Source organism: Acanthopagrus latus, chromosome 13 (genome assembly GCF_904848185.1).
Source record: "Acanthopagrus latus isolate v.2019 chromosome 13, fAcaLat1.1, whole genome shotgun sequence".
Taxonomy (NCBI): domain Eukaryota; kingdom Metazoa; phylum Chordata; class Actinopteri; order Spariformes; family Sparidae; genus Acanthopagrus; species Acanthopagrus latus.
Genome location: NC_051051.1, coordinates 20136658 through 20161071, shown reverse-complemented (window position 1 = coordinate 20161071; position 24414 = coordinate 20136658). Strand labels below are relative to the sequence as shown.

Below are 24414 nucleotides of genomic sequence, written 5' to 3'. Positions count from 1 at the left end.
GCGGCAGCAGCAGGCCCCCCGCCCCCCCGCCCCCAGGTGCGGCTCATTAAAAAGGTGTGAAAGCGGAACAATGGCGTCTGTCCGTCTGAAGCGAATGCGCCAAACTCAAACTGCAAAAAAATGTCAACCAGTGGAGTGGAAACGGCAGCTCAGAGCCCGCTGCTCTCCTCCAGGTAACAAGAGCCAGGAAAACACTAGATATTCATTCAATCAACACCGAGAGATTTTATTTTCACAACTGGCATCACCTGTCCCGACAAATACCCGGAATACACGCTCATAGCTTGTCTTAAAATTAAAGCGTCTTTTTCCACCGGGGATACTTACACTCTGGACATTTTCTTTCCGTCCAGGTAAATCTAGAGGAGAGTTAAAAAGAGTTTCTTTTGTTCAGGTGTCACCATGTGTTCACACTCGCAGTCATTCAAATTTACAAGCGCCAGTTAATTTTTTGTTAAATGTTTCCCTCGGCTGATGCCTGCAGGCAGAACTCAGGGCTGTAAAATACCTGAAACACCTGCACGTTTACGGGGTTAAGAAATAAATTAATATAATTGTATTCCAAGTTAGGAAAAATCTTTAATGTAATTTAAGAGATTTCTATAAATGGCTACAAAGATGAAGGGAATAGTGTTCAAATATTTAGATTGTGATTAAAATGTACCAAATCAAGAATTCGTAAGTGCCACTAAAGTGCACAGATAACTAAATGTAAAATACTAAAATGTTACAAATCTCAAGTAAATTTGAGACCAATTTTAAAACGGACGCATCACGTTAAATGGTGGAAGTAAACTTCACACTTCCTGTTGCTGCCTTTCACAGTAAAAGCGGTCCTTCCCAGAACAGGAAGTGCCTCAGAATTGTTCACATAAAGCAGTGGAGCTTGTATGTAAATCTGTCATGATTCCACAAGGTGCATACAGTCATTCAAAGTATGACATTTGAAGAGCTTTAATTTAAAGTTTCCAGTGTCTTGATAAACGTTAATAATGGTGATCTAAAGGACCCAAATGTGCACACAAAAAGCAAAATGTTGTGTATATCCATTTACTTGTATTAACCATCTGAAACAGGATGTATAGCGTATTATATGTCCTTTTCTATCATTTTAACTGACATTTTCAGGATGTAAAACTGAGACTGAAATTATGGTCCTGTAATCTCTTGCAATAAACTCACATTTAAGACCCACTAAACCTGTTTTTATATTTTTAATCAGATCATCTGACATTTCACTGTGACATCAGAGCTCATATGACTCTTTATGAAATGAATGCATTATCTTAAATCTGTCAGATGTTTGTTGGTATGACTCAAGTCGTTGATTCAACTTAATACTTAAATGATTTTATTGAGTTTGTTTTTCAGACACTGTTGGTTTTACTCAAAACTCATGACTTTCAACTAATTCCCACACCTCATTTCAGTTGGCTCTTGTTTATAAGTCTGCAGAGAAACTTTAAGTTGAACCAGATTAAAATGTTTTCGTGTACCATCAGAAGTTTTCCAGATGTGAGCAACTCCTATTTACATAGTCTGCATGCTGTCTCGTTTTGTCTCTCAGCACACTACAGGAGTCTTAAACACTCTTGCTCAGTGTGCACTGTGGACATTACGCTTGTTTGTCACCATGAACAGATGTCATGTTGGTTGTTGTCCTCAGCTTGTGTTTCAGCCCGTGGTCGTGTGTTTGTGTGAAGGGCTGGTCGGCGGCTGTGTGGAACGGCCTCCCCGACCCACTGCTGGCTGTCACCTCTGGATGCTCCACACCGGAGCCGTGGCTCCTCCCTGGCTGCAGCTCTGTCTACGACAGCCTGGTCAGGTGAGAAACACATCTGGGGTTGCAAACAAATCAAATTCTATCAAGATCAGACAGCTGCGAGACACTTTTACTAAAGAGGTTCGTGAAACTTGTGAGACTTGTTTACAAGCTCCATACAAGATTAAAATCACTGACCAGAGATTGTTCTTTACCTCTGAACATTCATTGATTTCTGATAACTTCTTCACAGTAATGTCTCTCCGATCCCGTCTCCTCCTCCTGCCAGTGGCCTGCGAGGAAGAGAGCGAGCTGCCAGCAACAAACCTCGCAGGTTCAACAACTTGATTTCATTTTCAGATGCGAACCATATTCAGATGATGACTCCGTTGATCCTGTTCTCATCTGTCTTGGTCTTCCTTCAGGTCGTCCATCCTCGAGCGCTGCATCCTCAAAGTGTCAACCAGCAGTGTGGCTGTGGGGACAGACGACTTGGATAATAAGAGGTCAGTACACTCTGAATACTGACAAACGTTTACATGCTATTTTAAAAGGGTCATTTTACCCAAGTTACGAACAGTAAAAGTGTTTCTGTATTACTTTGCTCAGATCTTAAGATTTCCACAGTTTAAATAAAAAATCCCCCTAACCAAGGGAATTGGGAGGGAATACATCCATTTTGTGAGCTTGTCTTTTTATTTGCATGTTTCGATGAAGTGGAACAGTGTAAAACTGTCATGGACATGCAGGTGGCTGTGCCTCCTCATGCACAAGATAAAAACAAGTCGGGGGAGAAAAACAAGTGTTTGAAAAGCTCCACAGGGTGCCTTTTTTATAGTTAATAATAAAGCCCCTGTCTGGTCTCTGTCCTCTTGTGACTCTCATGTTCTCCCAGACCCCCCCTCGGTCGCTGCTACCCCCGCCTCCCTGACCCAGCAAACACAGAGACCAACGCTGCCGTTCTGAAGCGGCGGCAGAAACAGATCCAATATGGCAAAAACACCAGCGGATACCAGAACTACCTGCAGCAAATCCCCAGGTGAGAAAACACAGCTGAGTCTGAATAAACAAAGTCTCAGTAAAGACAAGATGACTTCTCAGCATCATAAATGAGTGATATGTGTCCACGAACACATGAAATACACATTGTTATCATCAGTGTGATAAAGTTATCTTTAGTATCTAATCCAGTGATGGTTGTATGATGGGTACACTGCTAATGGCCATTTTGGCAAATTTTTAAGGGAGACAATTTGGCAAAATAAAAACGAAACAAAAAAGTCCTCAGTAAAAGAACCAGCCGAGAGTCAGTAAATGAGGCGTATCTGCTTTTCAAACTCTGATCTCTTTCTTAGACACCTGCGGGATCCTAAGCTCCACCCGTCCACTCCCAACAAGTACAGGAAGTACAGTCGGCGCTCCTGGGACATGCAGGTGCGTCTATGGAGGCGAGCGTTGCACCTGTGGGACCCTCCGACGGACACCCAGCCAGACACCGCTGACACACAGGACCCAGTGGAGCAACTGTAGGTGGAAGTAATGCAACAAAGCTAAATTTTCTTCTTCTTCTGTTTCTTCTTCTTCTGCTGGTTCTTCATCTGTTTTTTTATATTTTGCAACAATCTGGATAAATTGAGTCAATGACACCAGGGAATTTGTGGTTTTGCCCAAACAAAATTTAAATTTTTTTCTAATTGTTTTGTTCTTGCTTCTTTTCTACACAATACAAACAATTGTAGAACACACCTTTTTAAGGTTGGATGTAGAATTAATAAATGTCTGAAGATTTGTGTCATCAGTCCTTTAGTGAAGTGTCTCTGCAGCTTTGTGGGAAAAGTCTGAACATTGTACTCTAAACCTTCAGCCAGATTTCATGAGGACGTTTTTGCAGGCAGAGCCAACTGGCAAAGATGACCTCTGACCTTTGTGGGGATGGAGGAGACAAGCAGAGAGAGAAGGAGACTCCAGCAGCCTCCAAAGCCTCCTCTATGTCTCCTCTGTCAGATGTGACGTCACTGGAGCTGCCTGGACCTTGGAACAGTCCACCCTCACCTGTAACACCACAAAACTTACTTAATGCACTTACTGACCAGTTTTACTTTTATGCGTTAATTTGCGATGTTCTATCTATAGACCATGATCAGTGTTTATCTTTTTTCTTCTCATGAGGAGCTGGAGGGAAGCCACCTGCCTCTTCGTCCTCCACCCGGCCTGAGCCACTCCTTCAGGAGTCAGCTGACCACCAACGACAACATGACTGACTGGCTCCGCCTCCTGCTGGAGGCCGACGAAGCCCGAGGTGAGGTTAAGGGTCCGGTGTTACCATGACAACACAGGAGTTTAGAAACAGAGTAGCTTCAGAACAACCAGGTCAACAATCTGCCATGTTCTTTGTGGGCGCACTCTTTGACCTCTCCTTGTCTTAATTGTTAGCACAGGTTTCATCATTCTGCTGTTTTTCTTTTAGAATTCGGATCTGACGACCAGCAGGTTCCTGTTTTTTCTGACCAGCTCTTGTGGAATCCGTACTGATCATCACCGAGCCTGCACCTGTCCGACTTGCACAACTCCTCGTTCAACATAATCTTGGAAACTTGACCTTATTGTCTGGACCTTGATTAGTTGATCCTGAATGTGTCGGAGTAACATTTCTGTGTGTGGTTTCCAGTATCCAGTCCATTTTGTCTTTTTAAGATAACGACAGTAGGGATGTGATTTGTCTTTGATCAGAGTTACATCCACCCCTCCAGGATCTCTTCTGGGAGGAGTGCTGAGAGGAAGCACCCTCCTCTCCTTCAGCCATGGAAATGTCTGTGTTTTCCCGGCTGCTCTTGAACGCATCACAGGTCTGACAGCTGAACACTTTGACCTGAGCATGGTACCATAGATTGCACTTTTATATATTTATGTTAAACGTCATCCAGTGGAGCACTTCTTCTCACCTGCATCATGTTTTATTTTGAACCTGCACTGAAGGAAAAGCTGCTATTTTTTTATTTTATTTTTTTTGTACTTGAAGTCACTTATTCTGTCTGTTCATTTCATTTTGTTTGTCACCTTATTGCCTCTCTGGAGGCTGTTGTTGTCATCTTTGTTCCACCATCACCTCCATGCTCTGCTGTCTGGATCAGGCTCCAGCTCCTCCTCTCTCTACCTCCATGTTTTTTCTCAAAAACAAAATCCTGATTAATGGAGGAGAAAAGGCTGTCGCTTTGTGTTGTGAGATTTCTTTTTACTTTTTGTGTTTCTCAATTTGTCATTTTGTGCTGCTTGAAATTCAAGAGCAATGCTGAAAGATGTGATTAATAAAGATGTAAATAAAGTGTTATAAATTCAGACTGAGCTACTAATTGATTTTTAATTTTAGAATATTTGAAGTTGTCTTATGTGGCATTTATCACAGCAAATTGTTGCCAAGCATCAAGACTTTAAACTTAACACATTTTTACTCAAGTTACAATTGTGACCACCTTTATTTTCTAAATGAATATTTCATGAGTGAGCTAGTTTATCAGCAGACTCAAATTCACAAGATATTTAACTTGTGTTCTGCATAGAAATTCCCAAACCAACATTTGAAATGTAAAGTAATTCAAGATGGCATAGTGGAGGATGTACCCAGATCCTCAACTTAACTAAAAATACTTGTATGTAAGACAAATCTAAAAAACAAAACAAAATGGTTACAAGTCAAAGACCTGGATTACTTGTTACTTAAAAGTCCATGTAATCAATGAAATGTATACAAAGTACTCTGCAGTAAATTTGTCCTGTGACTGTTGTACTTTTATATATGATATATATCATGAGATTATGATGACTTGTGTATTAATGTAAAATGATTTTATTGGTGTAGTTGATGAGGTGGAGCTCATTTTCAACCAATGACTGTTTTCACTCTGGATTGATCTGCTGATTTTCTCCATTAATCAATTGATTGTTTGGTTATAAGTCTGAGAAGAATGAGAAATCTGGCCACAATGACCCAAAATGACACCATCACTGTGCTAGTTTAGTCCACCACCAGCGGTCCAAACCTCAACATTATTATACATGCGTTCAAATTATCAAAATAATCCAAAGGAAAAACAGTGCTCCGATGTCAGATGAATAATATCTGGTTTCCTCACTCCTCTGTAAACTGAATATATTTGGGTTGAGCACCAAACAAGAAATTTGAGGACGACTTCTTGAGCCATTTTTTAACTCTTTTCTGACAGTTTACAGACCAAACAACTAATTGATTAATCAGGAAAACAATTACTAATAGACAATGAAAAATAATCAATAGTCACAGCCTTAGCTGGAGTAGTGAAATGTTGAAAAATAATGAAATTAAAAGTGTCATCACATCTGATTTATAAGAAAAGGTAATTTCATAAGCTATGTTCTGTGTGAAAATCTTAATGATTTTGTACTTGAGTAACTGTACTTAGTTGCATTGTAATGATGTAAGGAGCAGGTTAAAGTACATGTGAGGTTATTTTAGCTGATCATGGGGAGGATGAAAGTGTCTCCTCCGTCCACACGGTGTGCTGCTGCTGCTGCTGCCGAACCGCATCAGTCTGAACTGTATTGTAACTGTAAACCATCAAATCAATCGTTTGTGTGTATTTGTCTTTTAACTGCAGTAGTGGCACACTATCTTATCTCCCTGATGTCTGGATGATAGAGTAAAAATAGGAGGAATGACTGACAGGCACATGAGACCGCAGATCTGCTGCTGTAAACAAGCTGCTGTGATCAGGGTCTGAACTACAACTCCCATGATCCTTCACCATTTCACGGCTTATTCTCACATTTGCTGAATTTTATCTATTTCTGTATTATTTCTACTTAAGCAATCCGATGTTTGTTGGGGTGAGGATGTAATAAAAATGAAATAAAGTGAATAACTGGCAGGTGCTGGTGATGAGGTGTAGCACCGCCCCTCCTCCTCCTGCCTGGCACCGTAAATGTTATTTATGAATGCCTGCCGCTCACGGGCGTGTGCACGCAGATTCTCTATTATTATGTTTTTAATAATATCGAGACACTGGACATTGATTGTAGCCGATGTTTAAGTGTGCCCCGGACCCTGCAGTGCCCGCTGTGTGCGGTTAAATCCAGACTTTAATTCATTGTGGTCGGTTTGGTGCTGACAGCGGCGGCGGCAGGCGGAGCGGTGCGTTCTGCTCTTTAATAATACTGGGTCAATACACCGAGCACCGCTGCTGTCTGCCCGCCCGCTGCATCCACCGGAGCAGCTTCAGCCCGTCACCTGGAGGTGCTGTCCGACAAGGTAAGCGTGCCAGCCGGCTGAGATTGAGCAAAATGACCGTTTGTTTGGTGGTTCCCTGTCTGTGGTAGCTAGCTAGTCCGGGTTGATCCATCCCGCAGCATCCCGCCGTGTTTTCCTCCTCTCACGCTGCTCAGAGAGCTCACAGGCCGGCCAGACGTTATTATCATCACTGCTATTATTATTGTTCGCTAATACTGATTCTGGATACGAATTAGCCTGTGATGCATTCATGTTTATTCAGATGTAACCTCTCTCAGCAAAAGGCTGGAGGAGGGACAACAAACGAGAACATCCCCTCTGATATACAGCGGGTTTGTTTGTGAAATCACCGCGGCTAACGCTGCTATCCAGCTAGCTAACGCTGGGCAGGTCAGTTAGCTACCGTTAGCTAACTGCTGCCCCTGGATGCAGCCAGGCGGCCAGTGTAGCTGCCTGTTAGCCCCGCAGACCCGCGGAGCAGACCAGCCTGAGCCCCCGGAGTCAGTGAGGCTGTGCGGGGGGTACAATCTTCAACCAGCTGATTTGTTTCAGTGAGCAAAATGGCTGGATTTATTGTGCCGACCTTGAAAGTAATAACGAGATGACATATTATTTATAGCAAGCTAACTGTTCAGGTGATGTTGGGCTGCACGGCAGCGCTAGCTCGCTCGGAGATGTAACCGGCAGCATTGACACGACAATATGAATTATTTTATTTTTCTGTGTTGAGTAAATGTCAAAATATCATTATGACATTCCCACACTTATTCCACACTCTAATTGGAATATCACTATATAAGTGTGCTAGCATCCCTCATTGAAAACAATGGGGTCTGTTAGCCACAAGCTAGCAGCAGCCAGAGATGCCCAGCGGCCTCAGTCAGTCCGGCATCAGAGAGGCGGCTCTGCTCAGGCTGCACAATGGCCTCCGCTGCCAGGGACAGCCTGTCATCACCAAACACTGAGTGCCATTATTTAACCACAACAAACCACGTGTTTAACTAGAGCCTGATTAACACTGCGAGATCAGATCCAGCCACATCAAAATAAGGAGGGTGTACAATCAGGGTCTGGACTGTTTGTGGCCCCTGACCTCATTTGTACCAGAAGCCAAAATTCTCGTGACTCCATCAGTAACAGGAGCCAATGCATTGCCAGACTTTATTAAGCAACACATTCAGCTGTTTAAAAGGATATTACATAAAGCATAATCTATATTACAGATGTATGAAAATAAGAGAGAGTTTAAATGTCTATTCATAGATTAGGTTATCAACAGAGAAACAAACCAGCTATTTTGATACTGGATTATTTCACTAAAATTTCAGGATATAGTACCAAACATTTCAGCCTCTCAGATGTGTTGACTTTGTTTTTCTCATCTCCATGATGATACACTGAATGTCTCTGGGTTTAGGATGTCAGATGTTAAGATGTCACCCTTTGCTTTGAGAAATTACAGTGGACATTTCTACAGACCAAGTGATTTAACTATCAATTTACTAGAGAGTTGAGGAAATAATTATGTCTTTACCATGCAGTGATGTTCAGAGCTGAAATGACCAGCTGAATCATCAGTTGGTCCAAAGGAAGACTTTTAATACATTAGTCAGTTTTAAAGGTGCCTAACAATTCTGGTGTTTGCTCCTCTACTCTCCCAGATTTCCTGCTCTTCTCACTCTTTATCATCTAAATTGGATGTATTGGGGATTTTTACTGTTGGTCCAGCAAAACAACACATCTATATATGTCTTCTTTTTTTTTCTTTTTTCTTTTCTTTTTTTTTTTTTACATTTCAGGGACCAAAAGAGTTAATTGATTCATAACAATCATTAAATTAAGTAATTAATGAAAAAAGTTGTCAGTTGCAGCTTTGACCAAGAACATAACTTCATCACCACCAAAATTCATCATCAATTAATCTCCTGATTATTATCTATCTATCTATTATTGTAGATTATATGAGTCATCATAATAGTGCATTTTCTTTCAACCAATTTATCAACTGATTTCAGCAGTGCTAAAATAAACAGCATATATTATAACAAATACTTCAGCATCACTACGTCCACCACTGATAAACATATGCATTAGTGTATCTCCTACTGATATTATCAGTAGAAAATGCTGAATCCAAGGATTTTTTCAATTATTGCCCAACCAGTGCCCTTTTTTTAGTGGGACTCCTCTTAGGGCTGTGGTGATATGGCCATAACATGATACTTTGAAATAGGGATGTTCCGAGCCGATCTGCAGGATTGGGATCGGGGCCAATATGGCATTTTTTTCACTGATCGTGATCGGCAATTTTGAATGTGGACTCAAGCCAGATTTTTCTTTTTTTCTTTTTCTTTTTTACGTCAGAGCACAATTTGTGTAACGTTACTTTAGCAAACCTGTAGATAAAATGTTTGCAGTGTGGAAATATTTTAAATTGGAAAGCGACAGCAGTCCAGCGGCAACATGTAACATCTGCAATACGACCATTTCGCAAAGAGGTGACAAAAGAGCCGCATTTAATACTGCATCGTCATAGACTCACCTGCTAACACAAGGAAGGTGGAAAGCCAATGTTGCAATAGCACATGCAGAATAAGAAAGAGCCATATGAGAGTATATACATTGTTTCAACAAAATAAAAAAAAACTATTAAGGAACAGCTTGGATGCAAGTACTTTTTTTTCTTAATGCAGCTGTATTATCCAAGAAAATATTAGTTAAGGGTATGTATCGGATTGGGACTCAGCTCAGTATCGGCAGATACTAAATGTTAAAGGACTCGGATCGGGATTGGGGTAAAAGAAACCTGATCGAGACATCGCTAATTTGAAATGTTTGTTACATGGTCATACACAATGTATGATTTGAAATCTCCTCAAAAGAACATAAATGCTAGGATTGCGAGGAGGTTTTTGACCAAATACCTTGATATCGAAAAAATGGCTATATTGTATATTCACAAAATATTAGCACAGTTGGAAAAGGAAAATGTGTTCCTAATAAATTTGCTGTTAGCTTGATGTGTTGTAATAGGGTACTACTCTGCAAAACAGCTGCTGTTGCAGATTAAGCAGACTGTTGTCATGTTGTCGTGAAATAAACGCTTGTTTCTTAGTACTCCTCATCTTTAAATGCACTTTTGACAGTCAACCTTTATTTGCACCGGCTTGTTTTGAACATGCCTTGTCACTTTTTAAATTCATGCTTCTAACTCTGATACAGTCTTGCTAACTCGAGCAGTGTTTGTGTTGGTGCATATGCAAGGTGACACGATTGTCAGATTGTATTAGAAATGTTCTTTTGGTCCAGATCTGGAACTTCAATCAGTCATGCCCTGGCTGATGCTTGATCTACTTGATGTTGTTTGTCACTGTCTAAGGTAACAAATAAACAAATCTGTTAAATGTAAGAAAATAGTGAGAACTGTCTCTTTATAATTTACCAAAGCACAGAATAAAGAAAATCCTCATAACCGCACATGTGAGAAGCTGAAAATGGCTGACATTTGCTGATCAGTGACTGAATCAATAAGTCAATCCTCAAAATAGTTCCTAATTGTACCATGTATTAATTGTATAAAACTAAACCTTTCTGCCAACTTTATGATAAGAAAACGACCCTAATATTCTTTGTTGTTGTGTGTTTTAGCTGGAAGAAATCCTCTGCTAAATTACCTAAAAAGTACAACCTGGTTTGGTCTATTAATTGGATGTCATGTTAGCTTCAGTTACAGAAAGGCTAACATCAATATTAGCTTCTGCAATTATCTGGTTTCACAACCAACACTGATGTTAGCATGACCGAAAAGCAAACATTGGTGTTAGCCTATTGGAGAAGCAAGTTATTTACCTTTTAATGATAGTATTGTTTTTAATCGCTCTCTCCTTGCAAATGGTCAAGTGCTTAGTAAAAAATACTAATATTGTCTACAGTTGCACCCTGGCAACTGTTTTAATGAATAGGTATGACTTGTTATGCTCACATGTTCATCTATGTTCTCTCCAGGTGTGTTGCCAGGGGCAACAGCTGACTGACAATGTCCTTGTGAGAGTGGGCAGGGCTACCTGGCCCTAAGGTGGTAAGGAGGAGGAGGAGTCTACGCCCTCAGCCCTTCCTGCTTCTCCTCCTGCGACGGACCAAACGGACGGACGCACAAACAGGCGTGGCTCTCCCCTCCCTCTTCCTCCTCCTCCTCCTCCTCCTCGTCCCCTCTCCTCCCCATTTTCTCCCCCTCCTCCTCTCCCTGTCTCCTCCCCGCCACCTTCCCCCATCTCCCCCCTCGTCCCCTGCCACCATGCTGTGGTCACGCTGCTGGTGGAGAGCCTGAGAAAGCAGACTCTGGAAGGTGACCCTGCTCAGCCAGGGGACTACTACCTGGTGAGGCTCATCTCCACCTGTACCCCCACCTGCTTTAAGATGGCCTGAAATGTATAGAAACTTAGTACAGGCCATTTTTTTCTCCTCAGTTCAGATTTCTCATTGTTTGATATGAACGAAAGTGAGAACATTTGCTGACACATTGAAATAACAGCTGTAGCTACTAAATCTGACACTTTTTTGATCTACTTTCATGAGCTGCTAACCAGCCTCCTCACTTAACTGTGGGCTACTTGGCTTCTAACCAGCCTCTTCATTGTGGCTTAGGAAACCTTTAACCAGCCTCCTCACTTTGGGTTACTTAGCCTTTAACCAGTTTCCACAGTGGAGGTTTGTACGCTTTTAAACAGCCTCCTCCCACTAGATGATGCTTTCACCAAGGCTAACTTGCTCTCTACAAGCCGCTCTTCCACAGCGAATCCCATAGAATTTCTTCCATCAGCCTTTTTTAAAAATGCTACTACATTTGTCAGTCAACATTTTTATTATTTATTTATTATTACAAAAGTATTATTCTGTTTCCATTCAGCCCCAGCAAGTTTCAGTCATAATGCCAAAATATTACACACAACACATGTACTTATTGTACTAGTAAAGCAAGACTGTTTAAAGTAGACCTGTCTTTTCTTTTTTGTCTGTCAGTCCCTGCTGGACCCGAAAACCCTCGCAGAGTGCTGGCCCCCAGATGGCTTGATGCCTGGTGAGTGTTTCAGATTTCATTCTAAGTAAATGTATTACAAATTTATATCACTCACAAGGATTACCCATGATGCTCCAAATAAATAAACCTAACACTTTATGATGTAGTACTGCAGTAATGTAGTGCTTTACATATACAAGAGGCAGATAAAACAACAGAATGGTCCAACTCTGTCTTTGAATTCAGGTCCTTTGTATGGGCTAAAACAATGTCAAAATACGTCAAAAATGTACAGTGATTTAATACAAATAAATAAAAAAAATATATAAATGATCCTACAGAGACTTTATGTAACACTGGTCTGCATTGTGCTTTTTTTTTTCGAGGTCGTTTGCCTCTGACAGGATAACTGAATTCAAAGAATCAAAGAAAGATTTCAGGATTAAAAACTGGCACACAATAAAACGGTTATAGGAGGAGAAACTAATGAGTTATTTAGCCCCATTCACACTGGCGTTTGGATGCGGCTTTAATACGCCAGTTCCCCACCTCCGTCTCAGTGTGAATCTCTTGGAGGTGGCAAGGGGTGAAATTTCGCTCCAGCACTGATACGCCTCGGGAGGTAGTATCAGGGCAGTACTATTGGGGAACCGAACCAATGTCAACGGAAAAGCCGACATCGCTTATCGAGGGCGTGTCAATCAGATGGTCAGTTAAATGCACGGGTCCTTCATTCAACTTAATTCAGAGAAATGTCCCACAAAGCAACGTTACATGACCAAACAAAAGTAATGTAGTAAATGTAACTGTCTTTGGCAACTTATATGAGGAAAAAAATACAGCAGATATACGTGGAGAAGTTTCTGTTCTCCCTCCCGTCCTACTGACTCTTCGTCACATTTCTGCCCAAAAAACAGCGTCTGTCACCGGCAAAAAACTTTAACTCCTGAGTGTTTGTAATGAAAATAAATCACTGCAACAGTCAGTCCTCCTGACTGAGACTTCAGTGAACTTTCCCCCATAAAACAGCTTCCGTACCCGCAAGTGAGGGAGCTAGACAGGGGGACACCAGGGAAACACCTTTAAAACACACCGATGTCATCATCATGACATGTATCATTTTGCCTCTTTAGGTGCCACAGCGCCAGCTTTACATGTGAATTCACGGCAGTTCGTCTTTAAGGCGGAGATGCTTTGCTCTCTGTGAATCACCATTGGCGGACAATTAGCGAACCGCCGCTCCGGCGTTTATGCGTCCTCTCCTCTGTGAATGGGGCTATTGTTTCTTGAACTTGGTTAAAAAAAAATGTTGTGGTGTTTAGTTACAAGAAATCACAGACCTCTCTATTTATTGTTATGGAATGCTTGAGAAGATGTAGAAAGAGCTCTCTCTTGTGTCGATATATCTTTTGGGCAGGAAAGGAACTACACATCTTATTGTAGAATAATAAATAACAATAATGGTGAACGTGGGAAATGGGGATACCATTGCAGTGAAAAATATATAGCAGTATGTTATCAACATATAGTGACACCTGATGCTTTGTGCTATACCCTAAAACACAACCTCGTCACATGACTTTTTGTACTGTATGTTTGTGTGTGTCCTCTCAGAGAGCAGCTACTGGCAGCTCTGCCCTCCCTCCAAGTCTGGCCTGCAGGGGGGGTTACTGAGCTCTAGTTTCCCCCCCGGCCCTGTGCCCCTGGTGCCCCCAGATGCTCACCTACAGGAGGGGGGCGACCCCCTGGACGGGACCCCCTCTCAGCCACAACAGCATCGGCCCCTGGCGCCCAGCACCTCAGCATCCGAGCTGTCTCTCCCTGGAGCGCCAGTGGCTCCTCCTGGCCCCGGGCCCCCTCCCCCTCCTCCCCCGCCTCCTAAACGCCACTGCCGTTCACTGTCGGTGCCCGAGGACCTGTCGCGTTGCCGCTACACCTGGCGGCCCAGCGCCTCACGGGTCTGGACTCCTGTCAGCCGTCAGCAGTGCCATGGGGGAGCTGGGGGAGGAGTCGCAGGTGGGGGGCCTGGGGCAGGAGGAGGAGGTATAGGGGTAGGTGCGGCGGGGGGAGGAGCCTGTCCTCTCCGCGCTCCTAGTTCCTCCCTGAACTCATCGCTGCACTCCTCATCGAGCCCCACCTTCTTCAGCCTGGCACTGTCTCCAGACTCCCCGCTGCCCTGGAGCTTCCCCTGGGACCCCAGCGAGGCAGCAGCAGGAGGAGGAGCCTGCTGCTGCTTCTTCCCCTCCCCTTCCTCCTGCTCCTCCTCGCCCTCCCCCCTCCACCCACCTCCTCCGCCTCAGAGGCGTTTCTCCCTCTCCCCTGTACTCATCAGAGACTCGGCGGCCTCCACATTCCTGCCTCCGCCTCCTGTGCCGAGCCAAGCAATGGCGCCTCCTCCAGGCTGCTCTGCCATGGCTGGAGCAGCCCGAGGCGGCCCGGTGCCCGCTTCACCCTCCTCAGCCTGCAGCACACCATCGTCTCTGAGACGCAGCCTGCCACCGCAGCTGCCCCGCTGCCACTCCCAGCCCTGTGACCTGCTGCTGCTCAAACCAGGTCTGAAGAGACGCCGTGACCCTGACAGACCCTGCGCCCGACCTGTCCTCGACTTCACCAAGATGACTCAGGTACTACAGAATTTGTTTTAAAATGAAAATCATTTAAATTTGCACTTTTGTGTGGACAAAACAAGCCATTTTAGGGTCGCATTAGAGTCTCTGAGATTGGTGATTTATTTGATTTGATAAGATAAATTATCAATAGATAAATCAATGTTGTCAGGTATTGCCCGATTTTTTCTTTATTTTTTTTTTATTTAGAAAAAGATTTTGATTAGTTTTTGAGAAGAACTTATTTGTCTTTACTATCAGCAACACACTGTATCTGTAACAAGTTGACACCATCAATTTTATGGTAAATTTCTTAACTTTTTTCCTGTGTTTCCCGCAGACCCGCAGCATTGACCCGCAGTGTCTGGAGCGTGGCGGCAGGCTGGTCTGCGGCGGTGACGTCTGCATGGGCATGGAGGCCTTCATGGCCGACTTCCGCGGCTCCTGCTCGCCGGCCGAGTGCCTGGGCAGGACCAGCATTGGCCCGCTGAGCGAGAGCGACGAGGAGTGCCGCGAGGACGACGACGATGACGATGACGGGGAGGAGGAAGCTGAGGAGCGCGAGGCAGCGCAGCAGGCGGTGTTTGAGAGGGATTGTACAGAACTTGACTTGAACTTAATAGAAGAAAACTGACACATTTGTAAATGGAAGGCTGTTCTCTGTTTCAGTTTTTTTAATTTTGTTTTATTTTGAATTGATCTGAACCCCGCCCTTCTTCCTGGACCACCACCGTCTCAACACTCCGCGCCTCCTTGCCACCAATCAGCAAGGCTCTCAGGAACAACACCTTCTCTCATTGAATGAGCTGGGGTAAACAAAGCTGATTGATGACGACAGTGATGATCTGACTACCACTGGTAAAGACTCAGCGCTGTGGCTTCACTTGGAATCCTCCTGGTTGCTTTTTAACATTTCTTTCGTTGGAAAGCTGTTTGTTTTTAAAGGGAGGATCTCTTAGAGAGTAACTCTGGTTGCCTGTGATGAGAGGAAACCTCCACACTCTGGATCCCAGCCAACAGTACGTCCTCCTGCATCTGACTTTCAGTTACCTAAAAGGCAGGATCTTTGCTTCAGGTATCTGAAGCCCAGATGCAGAGTTTTCCCTCTACTGTGACTGGATTGAGACTGTGCAGGTGCCTCTTGGCATCCAGGTGTCTTCCAACACACAGCTGCTGAGTCTCTTTAACACACTACAGTCTGATGAGGCCGTCGCCACAATGCAGCTCCGTCCTGAAACCCCATCACCACGCCTGTCACACAGTCCAGCACCACAACACGAATATCAGGGGACACCAGATCTCTTCACCAGAAGAGCACCTTTAATGTCCAGTGGACATTTAAAGGGTTAATTCCCCTGAATCACAAGAACTTCTTTTCCCTATATGAAGTAAATATACTTAAAACTCATATCAAAGGGCTTTCTATGAGAGAGTATTTCAAAAATTAAAGACTTAAATATTAGTTCTTTAATTAAAAAAGGATCCTTGGAAAATATTCATTTTTCAACATAGTTTTTATACAAAAGTATAAAGAAATATTGGCCATAACTGATAAGTATGTTGTCAAGACTGCAGAATAGTAACCCTAACCCAACAAAAACTGCTATTAGTTGATGAAATAAAATTAATTGCTAACTATTGTGATGGTCTATTAATGGCTTCAGTCATTTTTTAAGCAAAAATGTCAAATTGGTTCCAGCTTCTTAAAAGTGAGGATTTGCAGCTTTTCTTTGTTATCTTGTTGTTGTCTTCACATTTTGGACAAAAAAAAAATCACTTTGGCTAAACGATTAATAGATTAATTGGCAAATAATTAAATGTATCGTTAGTCGCAGCCCTACTGCTGAATATAATCATATCTCACTGTAGACTTAAAAAAAAATGCTGTTTTTGTCATTAATTTGTTAGAATGACATGCATGAAGACTTTTAGAACTTGAATGGCACTAAGGAACGCATACCTCTGCTAAGGCCAAATGTCCCAATTTTTTTCCATCAAGAATCATGTAGTCCATGAGGGCATTTTTCTACATTTTAGGTCATTTATATCACAAAATGTAAAAGGGGGAAAAAAAAGAAAGGTTCACGACCTGGTCCGTAATAACACCAAAAGTTAATGAGGTCTGTTCTTGGCTGAGACCCAAAAGTGAGCCTAAGATGAGTCCCTTCAGATATAATGATTACAATGATATGTGTCAAGACCTTATCTGGGAATTCTACTTGTTGCCCTCTCCATGTCCTCTCTTTTGGTTGGTTGGTTTGGGTTGTTTTGTTTTATTTATTGACACAATGAAATATCAAGAATTTGACCGGCTTCAACCTTTAAAAACAATTGAGTACAACAGCTTGTGTTTCATAGTAATCATTAAGACTGATTTGTTTGCCCGTTTCCGTAAGTGAAAGTGATCACATAGAGATGTATATTTGGATCTGGCCAAAACATTTTAGTTTTTCATGTTAATTTCAAGGCATTGCAATGAAATTTATCATGATAGTGGCCCAGATTTATTTATAACAATACGTACTTCTGAGTCTGGTGTTGCATTTAAAAAACACACTGATCACACACACACATGCACGCGTCACAGTCATGTGACCTCAGCGTGGCGATGCAATTCAGGTTCGCTGTTGTTTTGAGGTGTCGTCCCATCAGGCTTCACTGAGGGCAGGTAGCCACTGATGCTGTTGTTCACCTGAGTGTTCACACATTCCTGTCACACGCCTGTCACTGAAAAACACTGCACACACTCCTCTCATTCACTCACCCAGTCGCTCCGTGTGTGTGTGTGTGTGTGTGTGTGTGAGAGAGAGAATCCCTGAACACCACCGATGGTCTTGTGATTTATGTCCAGATTGGCTCCAGATTAGGGTTGCAATGGTATGAATTTTTGACAGTACCATAATCATCTAAAAACAAAAAAATCACTATACAGAATTACGCACTTGTTATTGTTACTATCAGTTACAATTAACTTTCACAGGATAAAAACAATGTTTGCTTTTGATAGAACAACTGCTATTATATTTCCACAAATATGTATGTCCTGACAGACATGAAACTTATCATAAATGTATTTTTAAATGACACTTGATACAGTAGAATTCAATACCGTAGATAAGCAGATGTGCACAGTATGATAATCTTCCATATATAGCACTGCAACCCTATTCTAGACATGATTTATCCTCTGTGAAGCTGTGCAGAAACACTATATGGTTTTGGTGGATTATCATGTGAAAATACCTTCGCAAATATATCAACAATTGTTGTTGGGCTGATGCTGGCAAGTTGGAGAATTTTAACATATCGCCCAAGGCTATTGGGATATCAGATCAGGAAACTTTTCAGGTGACTAATCAGATATTGTGACCTTAGACTGAAGGTCAAAAAAGTTTTTAAAAAACGAGTAAGAGACGGCCAGCAAAGGATTAAAATGTGGTCTGAATCTGTACACTGTTTGCATTTGTATCTGAATCTGATTGGTTATTGGGCTTGAGTATTGCTTGAAATAAGATGCGTCTGTTTCCATTATTGTATCATCTTAACAACAACAAAATGATACCTTTACACTAAAGGTGCAATGTGTAACATGTCAAAGGTCATGCCAAACAAATAGGGGGCACTATAACATAAACTTGATATCGGTGCACGGTTGCATTTTCGGCTAATAAGGATAATTGGTGTAATATTGATTTTATTCACATATTGTGAGTTAATTCTGTTTATTTGTACTGTTGTGAAATGTCACAAACTCATCAGGTTGTACTATTGATACAAAGTGGTATTACAAGACAGGACAGGTCATGGCCATCTGATAGGCATGCTAACTTGAGCTGGCATCACAAGCTGCAACACAAATCTAAGACGGCTTTAATATGACGTCAGCACTGTTGTTTCTTCACATTCTGTTGACAGTGTCGGTTCGTTTGTCAGATATTTTAAACAAAAATTCTGACCATGTCTTATACATTGCACCTTTTTTAAAAAAATAAAAATATATTTAAAAAATGTTAATGGGAAAGAGCAATCGTAGTTATCACTTTATAACCGCATGGTCTGAAACAAGCCAATAAGATTATAAATCTGAGCCGATATTCAAGATTAACCTTCAGGATTTGAGAGGTTTCAAATGCTCAGTGCTACAGACGCATGTATGTAAATGCATTTATCGACTGTATGTTTCATAGAAAGCGTCTAGAGAGTAATGCATTTACGGAAGTGGATAAATCAAATGTCAATCTGGATGCATTCTTGGTGGTGAAGATTCACAGAACTACCAGGTGTGAATGTGTGGTTGGGGAAAGTCGACTGAAAACGCTCACAGGTTTTGTTTTTTTGTTTTTTTTTCACCACTTTCCCTTGAAAAGAATTAAAAACACATATTTAAGGTCTCCAAACCATTTACAGTGTTTCAAAGTTTCACTGAGCGTCCATGTTGTTGTTGACAGCTGCATAAAGGACCACTTGGCTTGTTTTAAATGTTAAATTTTGTACTCAAATTCATATGTCACATTCCTGTATCAGGTTTCAGATTGATTTCCTTGTATCCAAGCAGTCATTTTGTTAGATAATCCATCACAGCTAGTGTTCTGGTCAAAGCTATTGTCTTATTGTTGGCCATATAGTTGAAAACAAACTGTTGAGTGATTCTTTCAAGGTCAATATAACATCCGAGAGTTGACGGTCTGATTGCTGAAAAACATCTAGGAGTGATGTTAAAAAATTAAAAACGTAATGACAATCAACATGTAAACAAGAAAAATTAAACGACCATGTAGCAAAGAAGTAAGGTTTCAATTCAGCAGACTGTTAGATCCCAGATGATGAAATGGCCCCTAAATGCAACAAAAAGGGAAAAGAGTTACTATTCAGTAACAATCGTTTAACATAAAAAGGTGTTTGAATGCTTACTGTGATGGATTACTGTCATTTGGTTTTGGCAATGTTACTGTTAGGTTTTCAGATATTTGTTTATAAAAAAAAAAAAGAGAAAAAAAAAGACCATTGAATCCACTTTATAAACGACAAGTTTTTTGTTTTGTTAGCAGGCTGATGGATTTCAGAGGGTTTAAATCTCATCTGGATGTTTGATGTGTGAACGGAAAATGCAGCGTTTCGGTTTGTGTGAATATTTCTTCTTTTCTGTCTAATGTCATGTCATTGTGGTAAAAGCCACTCGGAGAAGCAGCTTGCAAGTTACTGATTTGGCGCCCATAAGGGAACAGTTCAGAGTGTGATATTCAGATGGACATCAGTCTTATGTTTGTGTTCTTAATTAAAGGTGGTGTCAGGACGCTGTTAGCTTTGCTTTGCATAAAGACTGGGGACAACAGGAGTCAAGTAAACATTTGATCTTCCCCCTCTTATAACCATAATTGGGAAAAACGATGAAAGTTAGGCTCATGGATTATCATTTAGACTTTGATTCTGCGCCACTGCTGCCAGTTTATCTCAGTGGCTAATTGTGATGTTGCGCCAAAAAAAATTTTTAAAAAAATACCTGCAGCCCAAAAAACCTTTTCTCCATTGGCCACCATTAGAAAGGAGACATCAGTAAAACTGTTAACAAGACGTCTCAAACTGAAAACATGTTCAGTAATGACAGTTTCTGTTACTAATTTTTGATCCATTGAGGTTGTATGTTTTTAACACATCTTTGCAGTCACTATCTAGTTACATTATAAATCTATTGTCAGCCTCCAAATTTAAGTTTAAATCGGACACATTGTGAATTTCTGACGCTGACAAAGCAAGAGAGGGTGACAATTTATCAACTTTAGCGCTGTTAGTAGGTGTGTTTGTAAACTTAAGATATAGCCATGAGACTTGACAGAACTATGTCATTGTCCTTTCCCATCTTTATGTTAAGAATCACATCCTGACGCCAGTTCTGTATTTAACACAAAACATGAGACTGATGTTCATCTTCAAACCTTGAACATCTCACAAGAAAGAATGTTGAACTACTCCCTTAAGATGAAATTAAAGTTTGCTATGAGCCAAATTGTTAGCATGTGATATAAATCAGATTTTTGAAAGTAGCTAACCAAAATTAACAGGAAACAAAAATCAGTTCACTCAATTTCATAAATTCACAACATAATTCAAAAAGAAACATTACGTTTACCAGAAACCGTGTCTGCATAACACTCAGTGTGCCCATAATAATGTATACATGCAGTGTTCTAACCCAGTGTCCCTGTAACACATGTCCACACACACACACACACACACACACAAACACACACCTCCGCCCATCCCCCTGGTTTGTTGGTTTGTTTCTGTTGCTCGCTCCATAACACCCAACATAAGCCTTAACTGAACATATTCTATTATTCTGTAAATCAAAACGTTAAAAAGAAAAAAGGAAAAGACAAAACTAACGGAGAAGAAAAGGAAATGTGTACTGTAGCTGTTAAATTTTTAGTCCCTCTGTTAATTATTTTCTGCTGTTTTTTCTTAATATTTCTAATCTGATGTCTGAGCGTGACGAGGTGTCGGCGATGAACGCATCGTGTTTGAAAAAAATAAAAATAACAGAAGCTTCAGGACAGAGGAGGGAGCTGTAAACGGAGGAGCAGTCGTGTACAAAGTTAGCGGAGAGACTCGGACATCTCTTGTCTTTTAGAAATTTTTTTATTGTATGTGATTTAAAAAAAAAAGAACAATGACAACATGGCAATTTGAAAAGCAGTTTGTGAATAAATTAAGTTTATTGAGAATTATTTTACAAAGAAAGGGAAAACTGGTGTCCTGTGTTTATTGTCATCACTTTCATCAAGTCTGTCAGAAACTAATTAATTTGAATGTTTTTTAGAAGTCTTGGTCTACATTAATGATCATGACTGAATGAACATTTCGCTGGTTTTTTATGTCCTAAGTCCAAGAACTGCGGGTTTATCCGTAAGCCCCCCATCACCGCCAAAACACAGACCACAGAATTCGATTGTGCTATTACTCTTACTGTAGATTGATTGACAAATCCTTTTTGTCTTTAACATGGAACTGAATCAGTTATTAAAATTGTCTGATGCTATTACAGTACAGTATAAGATTGTAACAGGTTGTTTATGTCAGTAAACAGAAGACCAACAGGAGGATTTTTATTAGTTATGATGTTACAAAATTATTATGAGGATGAAGTCATCATTTTATGGTGAATAAAGGAGTGAAATCAGAATATAGTTTAAATTTTATCAGAAAAGGTAATAATATTATGAGAATTAAGTAGCAATTTTATGAAAAAAGGACACTATTTTCTAAATTTTCTAAACAAGTAAATATTACTGAAATGAACTAGATGAATCAGACAAATGACTCTATATATCATATGTATTATTTTATTTTTACATACATATGATAGTTATACGTAATACATTATACATACAAAAAGTTTTCATACTTAAATATGTTCAACATAAGCTACCTTTAGTACTTCAGCTACTCTTTGTCTGGGTGACTTTCATTTGTAGGAAAGTAACATTTCAACACGATATCTTTTATTCAAGTATGTCTATTTGGCGCTTTTACAGCACTGACTATATTCATAATTTACTCCAAGATGTATATTTTATACTAAGTACATTTAATATCATATACTTTTTTAATAACAGAACATTTTACTCAAGTATTATTCCTATGGGTGATTTTCATTTTTACCAAAGTAACATTTTAACATACCTTTTACTATTACTCAAGTATAACTTTGTGGTACTCATTGCAACACAGGTAACAATATGAGCACAAAATCACCATTTTGACAAAAAATCACTATTTAATTTCTGGATAATCTCAGTTAGTCCTGAACAGATATTACACCTTAAAAACAATACAAGATCAACATTTTAAAAGAAAATGTATAGTTAATAAGCATGAAGCACAATAATAAATGCTAGAAATGTAAAATACAGGGCATCATTATGCTACATTGTACGGTTGAAATTGAAATATTGCACAAAATTGAGAATGTTTTCATGTTTTTTGACATTAAAAAGTCCTGTGACTGAAATAACTCAAACTTAATTCTGAGACATTAACAGTTTATTATAAAGAGTTAACTGATAAAAATCAAAGTGCAACTCAAAAGAATCAGATTCATGTTCCCTCCGTCTATCAGATATATTTCAACCAAAAGAAGATATGTGAATGGATGAGATGGTTCAGTTTTTCTCAGCAGGGCAGCTCTCTGAGGAGGAGGAGATGCTGTTCCCCTCTGTCCCCCCGCTGGAGGAGGTGATGGCCGGGGCAGAGGTTAAGGTGATGGGGACGACCCTCTCCTTCCCGTCAGTCACCGCTTTGTCCCGGGGTGCCTGGATCTGCAGCCTACCGCCCACCAGCGAGCAGGTGACGGTCTCGGGGTCCACGTCGCTCGGAAGGTCGAACTCCTGCCTGAACTCCTGACACCTGTAGGAGTACGAGCCCTTCTCATCCTCCTTCTTCTTCTCTGTCTTGCCGCTCACCCTCAACTTCCTGCCCACCTGTTTGACTGACAGCTCCTCTGGGGAGAACTCCTGAGTGTCTAGGCTGAGGGCAAAGCTGCTGCTGTCCTTCCCCAGCTCCTGGAAGCTGATGGGCTTGAACATCCCCGTCAAGGTTGAGGTCTGGTCGATCTCCTCGAAGATCTTCTGGTGGAGCCTCTCCATGTACTCCATGCTTTGCCTCATCTCCTGCATGTGGCGGATCATCTCCTGCTCAATTTGGTAGAATAGGGGCCGGGTCTCGGGCCACAAGCTTCTGATGGGCCAGTGCATGTCCAGGAAAGGCCTCATGGTGACGGGGAGAGGCTGGAAGACGCTTGGGCACAACATCCTAAGAGTAGTAGAGGTGGAGGTCTGGTTTCAGATTAGCTGCTTCAGTCTGGAGTCCGTCTGTCTGATATCCCATCTCTCTGCTGCTTATATACCCACACACACCCCACCAGAAACTTCCAGCAGCATTCCTGTGTGTGTGTGTGTGTGTTTGTGTGTACGTGCCCTCATAGTCTAAATGCAGCCCGGCTGGTATTCCTGCAGCCTGCTGCCACATGCCGACACATCTCAGCTTTGTACTATTTCTGCTGCATGACTGTCATCGTCTTTATTAAGCAGGGGAACACACGAGTCACTTTGCAGTAATTGTACTACAGATATTATTGTGTCTTTCCTCCATCCTTCTCATATATCCAATGTTAAGAGATTATAAAATGAACTCTGTTTTATGTCTTTTAACTTCCTCTCTACACAGGAAGTGGGGATGTGTTGTGCTTGTCTGTTTGTGATCACGTTTACCTGCATTGGATCAAATATCTGATCATTTTAATGACCTAACGTACCAGCTGAAGGACAGACAGAGACAGAATGAAATGACAAACACCCACAGTTTATTAGATCAGCTCTGGGATCATCCTCTAATCTTACAGTCAAAATTAGTCACAGCAACTGGTCACAGTGTACTGGTCTTTACTGTGTTCATGTGATAATTTTTGATGCAGTCATGAAGATTTCTTCAGGGGTCCCTCCACATATCAGCTCCACATATGAGATTTTTTAATTGGATTTTTGAATAATGGCGAAAAAAATCTCTATGACAAACACTAGTTTATGATACTTCAACAGTTTGTTCATCAAGATAGTTTCCACAGATGAACACCACCTTTGTAATTTTTGAAGCATAAATAAAATTTCATGTACTAAAAAATTAATTTTGGGCTACAAACAGACTTCATCACAGTGGCATGACATAACATTAAGTGGTACACAACATACTAAACGTCTTCTGTAAACTGATCAAT

The 24414-nt window shown here is 41.1% G+C and overlaps 3 protein-coding genes across 4 annotated transcripts; 2 read left to right on the top strand and 1 right to left on the bottom strand.

Moving 5' to 3' along the window:
* Window positions 1-17: 17 nt before the first annotated feature.
* slbp2 (stem-loop binding protein 2) lies at window positions 18-5100 on the top strand. 2 transcript variants are annotated; one of them, XM_037119958.1, is made up of 9 exons: window positions 18-173; window positions 1667-1825; window positions 2016-2096; window positions 2188-2268; window positions 2658-2801; window positions 3118-3288; window positions 3654-3816; window positions 3935-4061; window positions 4230-5100. In XM_037119958.1, exons 1-9 carry the CDS (start codon window positions 121-123, stop codon window positions 4292-4294), a joined length of 1044 nt encoding a protein of 347 aa, XP_036975853.1. In that variant the 5' UTR covers window positions 18-120; the 3' UTR covers window positions 4295-5100. The 2 variants fall into 2 exon arrangements, with proteins under 2 accessions (XP_036975853.1, XP_036975852.1); XM_037119957.1 differs by having other exon boundaries at window positions 3932-4061.
* A 1597-nt stretch (window positions 5101-6697) lies between these two features.
* Window positions 6698-17558, top strand: fam53c (family with sequence similarity 53 member C). The gene is made up of 5 exons (XM_037119512.1): window positions 6698-7043; window positions 11028-11399; window positions 12042-12099; window positions 13654-14663; window positions 14986-17558. The coding sequence occupies exons 3-5, from the start codon at window positions 12093-12095 to the stop codon at window positions 15277-15279; spliced, it is 1311 nt and encodes a 436-aa protein (XP_036975407.1). The 5' UTR covers window positions 6698-7043; window positions 11028-11399; window positions 12042-12092; the 3' UTR covers window positions 15280-17558.
* Window positions 17559-19617: 2059 nt separating this feature from the next.
* LOC119031198 (heat shock protein beta-11-like) lies at window positions 19618-23524 on the bottom strand. The gene has a single exon (XM_037119514.1). It carries the CDS (start codon window positions 23450-23452, stop codon window positions 22805-22807), a length of 648 nt encoding a protein of 215 aa, XP_036975409.1. The 5' UTR covers window positions 23453-23524; the 3' UTR covers window positions 19618-22804.
* Between the last annotated feature and the right edge of the window lie 890 nt (window positions 23525-24414).